The 13,069-nt window shown below is 42.3% G+C and overlaps 1 protein-coding gene across 2 annotated transcripts in view; it reads left to right on the top strand.

The window, feature by feature from the left end:
* The window catches only part of celsr3 (cadherin, EGF LAG seven-pass G-type receptor 3), a 62,838-nt gene continuing 49,769 nt past the window's right edge, over positions 1–13,069 (top strand). Inside the window, exon 1 of one of the 2 annotated variants that reach the window (XM_053235997.1) lies at positions 1–5,831. In XM_053235997.1, the coding sequence (XP_053091972.1) occupies positions 812–5,831 (5,020 nt within the window). In that variant the 5' untranslated portion in view covers positions 1–811. The remainder of the gene's footprint in view (positions 5,832–13,069) is intronic. The other variant, XM_053235996.1, reaches the window with a different exon arrangement.

Raw genomic sequence — 13,069 nt, 5'->3', positions numbered from 1 at the left:
GGCCAAGGCATGACGTCACAGGGGAACACAGAGCCACAAAGGAAGGGAACCAGCCTGCTATAGGCTTCACTTCTAAAACAAGGATGAAGTCTACTGATTAATGCTATACACTTATCATTCATATTACAAATATATAGATGCAGCATGTATATTATACATTTTTGTTAATGATTTGTCCACCACTTAATCTTTCACTTTCGTGACGTCATGATTTAACCATATTGCTTCAAATTCTAATGCTTGTAAGATTTCTGTGGTTCATTTTGAAATTTGATGTATTTCCATTTACAAAATTCTCTCCAGTGTAGGTTATGGCGCCTGGAGAAACGGTCCTGCGCAGACTCCAATGGGCTATTCTCATCCGAGAGAGAGAGAGAGACAGAGAGAGAGAGAGAGAGAGAGAGACTGTGCGCGTGTGGTGAGAGAGCATGATAGAGAAAGATACAGAGGAAAAGAGAAAGGAAGAGGAGGAAGAGGAGGAGGAGGAGGGGAGAGCGAAAGGAGCGAGAGGGGGGAGGAATGATAGTAGCACCGGTTCCTCTGTGAGCCATGTTGGATGTGTGTAAGTAGGGAAGATGCTGCGCCCGTGCTGCTGCTAGCGCGAGCTCTACCCGACACCGAGAGTAGATGCGAGCTTCTCGGGGGCATCGAGAGCGCAGACCGGGGGAGCACGGCGGAAGGAGTCGGGCGGTGGCAGAGGACCTGGCGTCGGAAGACAGAGAGAGCGAGAGAGGGAGAGAGAGAGAGAGACTGAGAGCTACAGAGAAGGGAGAGAGGGAGAAAGGGGGAGAAAAAGGATTTCGCCACACTAATGGCTGCACTGCTGCTGGGCTTTAGCTCGCCGCCGTCGCTCCTGCTGCACCTTCTGTTCTGCTCTTTGTTCGCCGTTGTCCCGGGGAGAGCAGCCACGCCGCGCCGCCACCACCCGGCCCCCGGAGACGCGCGGACTCTGGCTGAGAGCGACTCGGAGATCCGCCCTGTATGGACAGCAGCGTGGCTCGGATCCAGACACGAATTTCCGGTCTCGCGGTCCGGAGCAGCAGGAGTCCCCGTGGCCTCGTCGCTGCTGGATTACAATGGGTCATATGCAACAGAACCAGCGCCTCGGACCGGACGCTGTCACCAGCGGCTACCCGGTGGTGTGCAGAAGGGCGTTGTTTCCCCTTTTCTCGCTCCCTTGCTTCAGATTGGAAAAAAGAGGTCTGTGCAAAGGACTAGAGCATGCTCGTGTTTGTGCCGTCTCGACTGCGGGCGGGTCTCTGTACAGCGTGAGCACCAGGAACAGGGCTGTATCGATGCCCGCTCCGGTTTGGAGAAGAGCGCAGGAGGTTGGAGAACCGGGCCCAAGCGCAGCTCGTTGCCCTCGAAACGGGAGTTTAACGCTGCCAAGGGGTGGACTCTGTCGCCATCAACGGACAATTCAAATTGTAATGCGGCTGGCAGTGTTTTGGACGCCAATAAACCGGACAAAAGGAATCCATGGATAACGGACAGTCCCTCTCGAGGCCTCTTCAATGCTATCGATCCCTCCACAGAGGGCTGGAAGGGGTGTTTTCATGCAGCCGCTGGGAATAGCACTAGGTCCCGCACGCAACACCTTTCAGGACCGTCAAACATCTGTCTGAAGTCATGCCGGCTGACAGGAGTCACTGTCGTGCACGCAGCTTGCTCTAAAAGATTCTTAAATGGATACAGGCACCGAGCCAGTCACAATCTGACGCGCACGGATTGGAGTAGCACAGAGCGCAACATCGTCTCATTCACTTGCGTTACTTTACAATCCTGTTTATCATATAAACATATCACGCTAATGGACACCCCTGACCTGAATGCAAAGCTTAGAGATGAGAGAGGAAAATACAACCAGAAGTATCCACAAAATCAAGGTAAGGCGCGCAAAGCCGGTTCAATTACTGACAAAAGTCACGTGTCACAACGTATCACCGACTTTACTGGAAACCATTTTCGCCCAGCTGAGAGAGAAACTAATTATGCATCGATGTCTAAACTCATCTCTTCTTTCTCTGACTCGAAAAGCAAGAAAACCTCTGACTCACCAGTTAAATATAGCGATAATGTTACTCACATAATGCCACACTTCCAGCTCTCGGCTCAGCTGAACTTTACTGAGACATCCTGTGACTTATATACTCACGCTGGGACTTGGAACACTGAGAAAAATGGCACGCGGGGTGAGTCAGCTCCAGATGTTAAGTTAAACTTTGTTCAAAGTTTGTTCTTGTGGAACTATAACAGTAACAACAACAACAACAACAACAAACAGCAGAATGAATATCAAAACAGCAGTAGCACCAGTGACAAAAGTATAAGTGAAACAAGAATTGTTCAAACTAATAGTAAAATGGACAGCAAGGTTTCAGCACAAGAGTTAACAGCGCATGTGCCGTGTCCTCAAGCTCACCTGGATTCTGTCCCAATGGAGAGTCCACGCCCGGCGTGCACTGACAGCACCACCGGCAACAGCTTAGCCACCAACAGGGGAGCCACGCAAACGCAATTAAAATCCGGTAAAGGGCTGCCATTACAAGCTGAGGCTGTCAGTCAGCGTGTGGAGCAGGTTGGGGTCTCAGGGGGGAGGAGGAAGGGAGAGATGGCAGGAGAGGTGAGGGAGGAGGAGGATAGCAGGGGGAAGGGTAACAGGCAGTATGGAAAGGGAGGAAGCAAGGAAAGAGGAGGGTGGGTGAATTCAGATAGCACAAAGAAAGAGGCGTCTGAGCGAGATACAAATTTACTGGGAGAGGGAGGAAGAGGTCAAGGCAGCGATGTCTCACAGACAGTAAGAGAGACAGTTAGAGGGGATGAGAACAAAGACTGGCAGCAAATCAAGGAAATCCAGGCAGAAAAAGATGAGTCAAAAAACAACAGAGACTTGGTAGAAAGCACTCCAAAAGAGATTATCACTGATACAAAACAAACAGAGAAAGAAAGTAACAAGAAAAAAGTCATGGACGATTATGAGTACTTCAAAGAAAAACTAGGTGAGCAACTAGGTGTCCCTCCTGTTGGACGCTCACGTAGAGCTGCTAATCGACACCCCCATTTCCCACAGTATAACTATCAGATTCAGGTGGCAGAAAACCAGCCTCCTAGTACCTCTGTTATATCAATGTTAGCAGAGGATCCAGATCCTGGAGAGGCAGGAAGGATCAGCTACAGCATGGCACCTTTAATGAACAGCAGATCCATGGACTACTTTCAGATTGATCCTATGACTGGACTTATCACTACCACACATGTACTGGATAGAGAGCACATGGACTTGCATTATTTCAGAGTGACTGCTACAGATCATGGCTCGCCACGTTTGTCTGGGACAACAATGGTAGCTATTGCTGTTGCTGACCGGAATGATCACTCTCCGATTTTTGAACAGACAGAGTACCGTGAAACAATTCGAGAGAATGTGGAAGAGGGGTATCCAATCTTGCAGCTACGTGCCACTGATCTTGACTCCCAAGCAAATGCTAACATTCGTTACCGGTTTATTGGGGAAAATGCGGCCATTGCTCGTTCTGCATTTGAAATCGATCCTCGATCAGGTTTGATTACCACTCGAGGTATTGTTGACCGAGAGGTAAACGAACGCTATACACTACAGGTGGAGGCAAATGATCAAGGACGAGAGCCAGGTCCACGTTCTGCTACCGTTAATGTTCACATAACAGTTTTGGATGAGAATGACAATGTTCCACAGTTCAGTCAGAAACGTTACATTGTGTCAGTTCGAGAAGACGTGCGGCCACATTCAGAAATCTTGCGTGTCAGTGCTTCTGATGAGGATAAAGACGGAAATGCTGCTGTGCACTACAACATTATCAGTGGGAACAGCAGAGGGCAGTTTGCAATTGATAGTGTTACTGGAGAAATCCAGGTAGTGGCACCACTAGACTTTGAGACTGAACGTGAGTACACTTTACGACTACGTGCTCAAGATAATGGTCGCCCACCTCTGTCTAACAGCACTGGAATAGTCAGTGTCCAAGTGACTGACGTTAATGACAATCCACCGATTTTTGTATCTACACCATTCCAAGCTACAGTGCTTGAGAGTGCCCCAGTTGGCCACTCTGTACTGCACATACAAGCCATTGACACTGATAGTGGTGATAATGCACGGCTAGAGTATAGGCTAACAGGAACTGGCACAGACACTCCTTTTGTCATCAATGCTGCTACTGGCTGGGTCACAGTGAGTTCAGAGCTTGACCGGGAATCAGTGGAGCACTACTTCTTTGGTGTAGAGGCCAGGGATTATGGTGTACCACCACTTTCCGCGACAGCAAGTGTTACTATCACTGTGATGGACGTCAATGATAATCGTCCCGAGTTCCTGCAGAAGGAGTACTATGTTCGTCTAAATGAAGATGCAGTAGTTGGAACGAGTGTTGTTACCGTAACTGCAGTGGACCGTGACATCAACAGTGCAGTCACCTACCAGATCACTGGTGGAAACACACGCAACCGTTTTGCTATTAGCACAGCTGGAGGAGCTGGCCTTCTTTCCCTGGCACTGCCACTTGACTACAAACAGGAGCGGCGATATGTGCTAACAGTCACTGCCTCTGACAGAACTCTTCATGATACCTGTCAGGTACATGTGAACATCACAGATGCAAACACGCACCGCCCAGTGTTCCAGAGTGCTCACTACTCTGTGAGTGTGAATGAGGACAGACCTCCTGGTAGCACCGTGGTGGTAATAAGTGCTACAGATGATGATGTTGGCGAGAACGCCCGGATCACATACTTTCTAGAAGACAACATTCCACAGTTCCGAATTGATCCTGCAACAGGTGCAATCACACTACAAGCTGAGCTGGACTACGAAGACCAAATGACATATACTCTTGCCATTACAGCTCGTGACAATGGAATACCACAGAAGTCTGACACAACCTATGTAGAAGTCAATGTGAATGACGTGAATGACAATGCGCCACAATTCCTCAGCCCACACTACCAGGGTGGAGTCAGTGAAGATGCTCCACCTTTTACAAGTGTCCTACAGATCTCTGCCACTGACCGAGATGCTCATGCTAATGGCCGTGTACAGTATACCTTCCAAAATGGAGAAGATGGCGATGGCGATTTCACCATTGAACCCACTTCTGGAATAGTCCGCACTGTGCGTCGACTTGATCGTGAAAGTGTACCATTCTATGAACTCACAGCCTTTGCAGTGGATCGTGGAGTTCCACCTCAACGCACACCTGTCCGTATCCAGGTCAGTGTCATGGATGTTAATGACAATGCTCCTGTGTTCCCTGCTGATGACTTTGAGGTGCGGGTGAAAGAGAACAGTGCAGTTGGGTCAGTCATAGCTCAGATTACAGCCACGGATCCAGACGAAGGCCCTAATGCCCAGATCATGTACCAAATTGTTGAAGGTAACATTCCAGAAATCTTCCAGATGGACATCTTTTCAGGAGAGCTCACATCCCTGATTGACTTGGATTATGAGACACGGAACGAGTATGTCATTGTCGTCCAAGCCACATCAGCACCACTGGTAAGCCGAGCCACGGTGCGGATCCGACTTATCGACCAAAATGACAACAGCCCAGAAATGAAGAACTTTCAGATTATATTCAACAACTTTGTGTCAAATCGTTCCAACACTTTCCCAAGCGGAGTTATAGGGCGTGTTCCGGCCCACGACCCAGATGTAACAGACCGCCTCTACTACACCATTGAACATGGTAACGAGCTTCACCTGCTGCTGCTCAACCACACAAGTGGAGAAATCCGACTCAGCAGTGAACTGGACAACAATCGCCCACTGGTCGCCCACATGCTCATCACCGTCACTGGTAAGTCAGGCACAGAGGGAAGGGGGGATGGGAGTAAGAGATTTGTTGAGTAGCAGAGGTAGGGAAAAGAGGACGTGAAGCAAGGGCATGAGGATAGAGCCAAATCAGGTCAAAATGGTTTGCATAACCCTTTGCGTCTGTGTAATTTTCTTGTAGGAGTTTTTTGAGACTGACAAAGGCAGCACTTGGTCAGTGTCAGAGAACATTGTCTAAATTAATGAGAGAGATAGAGAGGGTAAAACACAAAGTGAGAAAAAAGAAAGAACCTTTAGAGAAATCTGACTCTTGATTGACATCATACAAGCATTTTCAGATCATTGTGAATTGCATTATGGGCTAATGGTGGCTTCCTGGTATTAGCAGGTAACAATAGACAATAATGGTGGTTAAGTGCTATAAGCACAGGCTGTAAGGACAACATTGGTCTCATTGTAGCATGGCTTAAAAGCAATATTATGATTGTGGGCACATTTAGGCTATAGGTTTATTTGGTTTTAATATGATGATGTTTGTATTGGTATTGGAAAAAGGTGATTTGGAATAGCAATCATTCACATCATTCACAGTGATATTGTAAGACATTTTTAACTAATTTTTATGGCCTGCAGGATTAATATCTTTGTTCTTGGGGTTCTCCATATGGGGGAGATGACATCCAATGTGGTGGTTTGCACGTGTGTGTGTGTGTGAGGCATTCAGAGGTTTTAGCTCCAATTCAAGCTGCAGTCAAAGCCAACTCAATTAGATTTTGGCAAGCATTCTGCCTTTACATACATGCTTTCTTCTCCTGCATGTGAAGCCCACTTTCACGCTGTCCTCTATACAATTCTCTTTTTTCCGCTCTTATACACCCATCTCTCTGTCAGAGTTGCTCACCTATCTTCTTCTTGACTGAAGAGATGGATTAGCATGTAATATTATTGCGGAGCTGGCCTAATATCACTCTCCCTCAGTGTGTGCTGATAGTGAGTGACAGCAAAAAGAATGAAAAATGGTCTTTTTTGAATGAATGAGAGAACGTTATCCATAGTTTGTTGGTGTGTGTATGTGTTTTTCCAAAATACTACCCTGTAGATAGTGACGAGGCCTCTAGGAATCTTGACACAGATTTCTATCACAAGGGAGGCAGTAAAAAAGAAGTAAAGTTGTGTTGTAATCATTTACACACTCATTTATTTAAATCTGAAAAACAGCAGGGTTAGTTCTTAATAGAATCTGCCAAAAATTAAGTTTATACAATTTCCCCATATGTAATCAACCATTCAAGATATGGTTGCTTTAAAACATTTTCATCGGCTTCGCTGTCTCTGAACACAATTCTTTTTTAGCAGATTATAATGAGAACATAAATTGGTTTTTTACAAGAAAAGCAGACTTACTACAGTAATTGCCGGTCTACTTATTTTTGCCTTCCTCTGTATGAGGGACCACAGAATAGTGCATGACTCATGATATGATATGGTTATGTGCATGCTGTTATGACACTTCCTGCTGTAACCCTGAAATATTCATCTATTGGTTTTTCTAAATAAGACTATTTACATTTGGAAATTAATTTTCTATAACAGCAGCTCTGACAGTTCCAATTACAAGGTTTATTTTAATGCGCTCATTCTAAGAACTTATCGTTTCCATAGTAACAACATACACACGGAATTAAAGGGTGGACACTCCACATGTACAGATCAAAACACACGTGTAATCATTGATATGGTGAAGTTTTTTTGTGAGGAGACGAAGGATCAGGATTTTGTGAGGAGCTGCTGAAGGATCATCTATTATAGTTGCTGTAACATAAATGATAACATGAACTAACTTATTTGCAGATGTTCCATCAAAATTAAATGTAACTACAAATGATTAGAAAGTATGACATGATGTTAATTAATAATAAAACACTTTGGAACATGCTTCTATAATGCTTCTCGAGGGGCTGCGCCACACTACACCATCGTTGATTATTTTCCTATAACAGCATGTCCTTCCTTATGTAACATATCACTATATGAAAGAAAAAGTACATTCAAACATATAGCAAAACTAAAGTGGCATAGTATGACTGAATAAGTGTAAAACAGCAGTCATGCGGTGAAGGGAATGGCCAAAGTATGATAACTACATAAATACTAAGTCTTTCCTTTAGAATGATTTCTGTGTGGTTAAGTTTGTGTGTGTATGTGTGTTTTATTTGTACTGTAAATGTAGTTTAATGAAGTCGTATAGCCAGCCGAATCTCTCTCTCTCTCTACCTCTCTCTCTGTTTTACTTTATTGAGAGTTTAGGCCTCAGGGTATACCCGACATAAGAAACAAACAGAACACCTTAATCAGCTATCATACCATCATCCAAAGTCTGTGCATGTATATGTGATTGTCTATTCATGCAAGAGCTCACATTCATCCATGTCTGTATCTGGGACTGTCAGTGCATTAATATGATTTGTGTGTATGTGAGTACATGTGTTTAATTTAATGTTGCTGTAATATTACCAGAAGATAAGATGAAGCTATAAGTTAATTTCATGTAGACAAAAAGGCCAAATCAACCCACACATCTCAGTTGCATGAAGAACACACACACAATCTCTCTCTCCCTCTCTCTCTCTCTCATTATAACTCTTTTGCACACACACACACACACACACACACACACAGCACGCCGAAGGCAAGCAGACTCAGCAGACTGTCCCAAATGAGTAGTTATTACTCTGTTACTCACAGTCCAGCACTGTCTCTGTTCTGTTTTTAACTTCTCCACCCTGGTAATTAGTTATTAATTCAGAATAAACGGTATATTTATCAGTGCTGGAAAAAGTGCTGCAGAGTCCTACTTAAGTTAAAGTACTGTTAAAAACGTAGTTCGTTTATAAGGTATGCAGAGTAGAAATGTTTTGTCATTTGATATTACCTAATTAATGTTATCTTACTATTATCTTTACATACAGATACACACCCTGATCTTTGTAGTCAAAAAAGTACATTTAATAAACTAAATAGCATTTCAAATTGCACTGATTAGTTGAGTTAATTGGTTTAACTCAACACTCTAAAATAATCCTACTGCTGGTATACTGCAATGTAGGCTAATGTAGTATTGAATGCTGAGTGTGAGGCTAGAATACATCATAGATGGGACTTGTGTAGATATATTCAGTTCATTTCACTTAAGTTCAATTAAATTCATTTAATTTCAGTTCAATTTATTTCAATGCATTTGTGTTGTACTTCCACTACAGACACTGCTTTATAAAACAGCTTTACAGAAATTACAGGTTTATAGCCCTAATAATCAAGACAGAGGCAACAGTAGCAATGAAAATCACTCTCCTGAGACAGCATGAGTCACGAACTTTGAGCAGAGCAGGACTCTGGAAAAGAAAAACTCATCCTCCTCAGGGCAACACTGGAGAGTAATATTTTGATATTAGGTTTGTGATGAGTTACATTAAAACAGTATGCAGGTCACACAGAGGAAAGGCAAATGGCACTGATGGTGTTAAAAATACACAGGATGTGAAAATATTGTCTCGAGGAGACTTGATAGGAGCAAAGCATAAGACAGGTTTATGTCCTAAAATTTATAATCAAAGGAGAAGGTCTTGGGAAGAACGAGTCTCTGGTGAGATTATTTCTTACAGCAGGAAGGTGCATTTTATGAACAAATGACCCCCGAGATAAAGAAGGCTTATAAAGCATGTATGAGGATCATGCGTTATGTTCCTCCTCTGGCTACTAATGCACAATTATTATGTTATTATACTTAAGTCTGGTTTTAGGTATTAGGTATGAGTTTTCTTTTACCCAATATTTTTGACATTTACTTACTACTAAAAAATCTCTACTTTCTTCAGTCGACATCACTACAGTTCTCTATAATCATATATTATAGGTATAGGTAATTATAGTTATAGGTAATTTTAAACCTATTGTTACAGGTAATTTTCTTTTATTTATTTATTTTACCATCAGACAGCTTCAAGAAGTCAAACTAAATTCCTAAAAAAAATCTAAACTTTAACAGATGTGACAGCAAGAATGAGATACTTATCACTGTAATCTATCCGTTGCTACGTACACTTGTACACTTGTGTATTTATTAAGACAGTTTGTATTGTGACAGCTAGCTATTAACAATCAGTTTGTATGGTCAGAGTTTTTATCATTCTAGCTTTTGAGGCATTTGTGAGATGAGCAATAAGGCTGTTGTTAGTTAGCCTAAGCTAATGTTTCTTTGGTGAAAGGGACACTAAAAGAAGTTAGAAAGCAGTAAAATCAGTGTGTGGTTTGAGGCAGATGTCTTTTTCTTTTGTGAATCATTGTTGTATGTTCATACTTATAGTAAATATCAGAATTTATTCTTGTTTACTTTAACGTGATTGCATTTTTTTTTTTACCAGAGTCTTTAGTAGTATATTGCACTTTTATGTTAAGAATATGAATACATTTACCACCTCTGTTACTATCACACTGTGCAGAAGAAGCTCACAAACATACAGTTCAGGAAACAGATATGAGGTTTTGTTAGATATGATTGTAATATATGCAATAATCATACACAGTGTATAGACTTTTAGCTAGTGTATTTCTCTGTGTAGAGAGAACTACCAGATTCTGGTGCTAGTTTTTAAGAAAAACTTAAAACTTCTCAGATGTCTGCTTGGATTGTACACTATATGGCCAAAAGTATGTGGACACCTGACCATCACAGCCATACGAGAGCCTTCCCAAAACTGTTGCCGCAAAGATGGAAGAACAAAATGGTCTGTGTATGCTGTATAGCATTAAGATTATCTTTCACTGGAACTAAGAGGCCTGAACATGTTCCTGCATGACAATGCCGCTGTGCACAAAGTGAGCTCCATGAGGACATAGTTTGCCAAGTTTGGCGTGGAAGAACTCAAGTGGTCTGCACAGAGTCCTGACCTCAACCCCACTGAACACCTTTGGGATGAATTGAAATGGAAACTACATGCCAAGCTTCCTCGCCCAACATCAGTGACTGACCTCACTAATGCCCTTGTGGGTGAATAAGCACAAATCCCCACAGCCAGGCTCCAGAGCCACACTCCAAAAGCTAGTGGAACGCTTTCCAGAAGAGTGGATGTTAATATAACAGCAAAGAAGGGACAAAATCTGGAATAGGATGTTCAAAAAGCACATATGGGTGTGTTGGTCAGGTGTCCACAAACTTTTGGTCATACAGTGAATGCATATCCTGTTAAAAGTTGAGGTTATTTATGACAAAAACACCTGACAAATTCTGTATATTTTGTTCCTGTTGTTATACATAACACAGCTTATAAGGTTTCTCTCTCTCTGTGTGTGTGTGTGTGTGTGTGTGTGTGTGCGTGTGTGTGTGTGTCTAACTGATTATACAGAGTCTTCTGGCTTAGTTGGGCTGCTCTTTTTTTGGGTTACACTTTTTCCCCCTTTTTTGCTCCATTAGTCTCAGTGTTTTAAGTATAGCAAAAGTCTCTCTCTCTCTCTCTCTCTCTCTCTCTCGCTCGCTCGCTCTCTCTCTCTCTCTCTCTGTGTGTATGTGTGTGTTTGTGTGTATTCACCCACTGTGACCCATTGCTTCCAACAGTTTTCCTCCCTGGGAAAGTAAAGCCTACAAAAATAGAGCGCACATATCCAAAGACACACACATTTATTTCCTCCCAGCAGTATAAAGTGTCTAAAATAAACTTTACGTTAGTGTGAAAGAGTTAGGCGGTTTATTAAATATTAACCAAAGTTTGAGAGCGAGAGTGAGGTAGAGAGAGCAATAATAAGAAAAGAAGACAAGGGAAGAAAAGTAGATGGACTGAAAGAGAGTGGATAATGAATGGAAGCACTGATGTAAGAAAGTAGAAAGAGAGAGAGAGAGAGAGAGAGAGAGAGAAGGAAGTATTAATCCATACAGAATATAACAGAGAGCTCCACATTAGAGGCAGCCTTACACACTCCGCACATACACTCAGCTTCAGCAGTGATGGTGATGCTGGAGTAATGATGGATATAAAACACGGGTGTGAAAAAGTCCAGACTCCCATTCAGATGTGGATAAAGCTAACTGGTGTATTAATTCACTGTAATAACCACAGGCAGGAACGATCTGCTTTTTGTCCACTGATGACATGAAGGAGGATTGGATATTTTGCCAGGAAACAGACACACACATGCACATTATTATATTGTGGTATGATGTGTTGTGGCTTATGCATATTAGTATATAATCAGGAAAAATTTGCAGATTTAATCTCCATGTCTAATATATTTATGGTATTATATGATTAGCAGTATTAACTGTATTAATTGTTTATATTAGCCAGGTTTATGCGAAGGACAGGGTAAAGCAGGAGAAATTGTGTGCTCACTGTTTTTCCATTTTGTGTGTGTGCGTGTGTGTGTGTGTGAGCAAGAGGTCAACAGGGAGTCAGTCCCCATAATCCTGTAATAAAACCAGCTGCCACATCTCCCCTCCCCCACATCACACTCCCTATCTTTTCTGCTTTTTTTCTTCATACTATTCTTTCAATTATGTCTTTCCTTTCATTTCTATCATTTCATTTTGCTCCACACTTCTGCAATTTCTATATTCTCTTAGTTTAGTTAGTTTTATTTATTAGAAAAGGAGAAATCTAGTGACATTAAAATGCATATCACATCCATTTTCCACACTTTTCCCTCCCTAAATCCTTGTTGCAGTGGGATTAAAAGTGTTCTTTATCACACAGAAGGCAAAATAAATAGGCTTTGAATCTCTAATTGCTCTCCACAGGAATGCTGTGTTGTTTTTTATGTGGTGAGGTTCTGGATCTTTGGGTAATTTGGCTTGAAAGGACTACCAAAGTGTTTTTTCCACCTAATCTCTATGCACTGCATCTGTAAAGTATGTGTCATTACTAATGAGATGTATTTCAACACATTTCCCTGTACTGAGAAAAAAAAAGAAGACCTGGAGACTTGAAACTCACTTATAATGGATGCCAAAGGGCAATTATTGGTTTCCGTGAATAAACGCTTCACATGCATTACTCTATAATGGGATTTCTGATAACTTACGTCCTTAGGAAAAAAAAAGTTTCCATTTATCACCATAAATGGTTCCCTTGTATGTATGTATGTATGTATGTATGTATGTATCTATGTATCTATCTATCTATCTAATTATCTACACTATTCTTGACTAAAGAATTAATGAAAGAATTTTACTAAAATGTTTGTAAAAAAAATATTTTGATTGATGGAGTTCAA

The sequence above is a fragment of the Pangasianodon hypophthalmus genome, chromosome 8, assembly GCF_027358585.1.
Source record: "Pangasianodon hypophthalmus isolate fPanHyp1 chromosome 8, fPanHyp1.pri, whole genome shotgun sequence".
Classification (NCBI taxonomy): Eukaryota; Metazoa; Chordata; class Actinopteri; order Siluriformes; family Pangasiidae; genus Pangasianodon; species Pangasianodon hypophthalmus.
The sequence above is the reverse complement of the archived record's forward strand: the minus strand, read 5'-3'. Positions and strand labels throughout refer to the sequence as shown.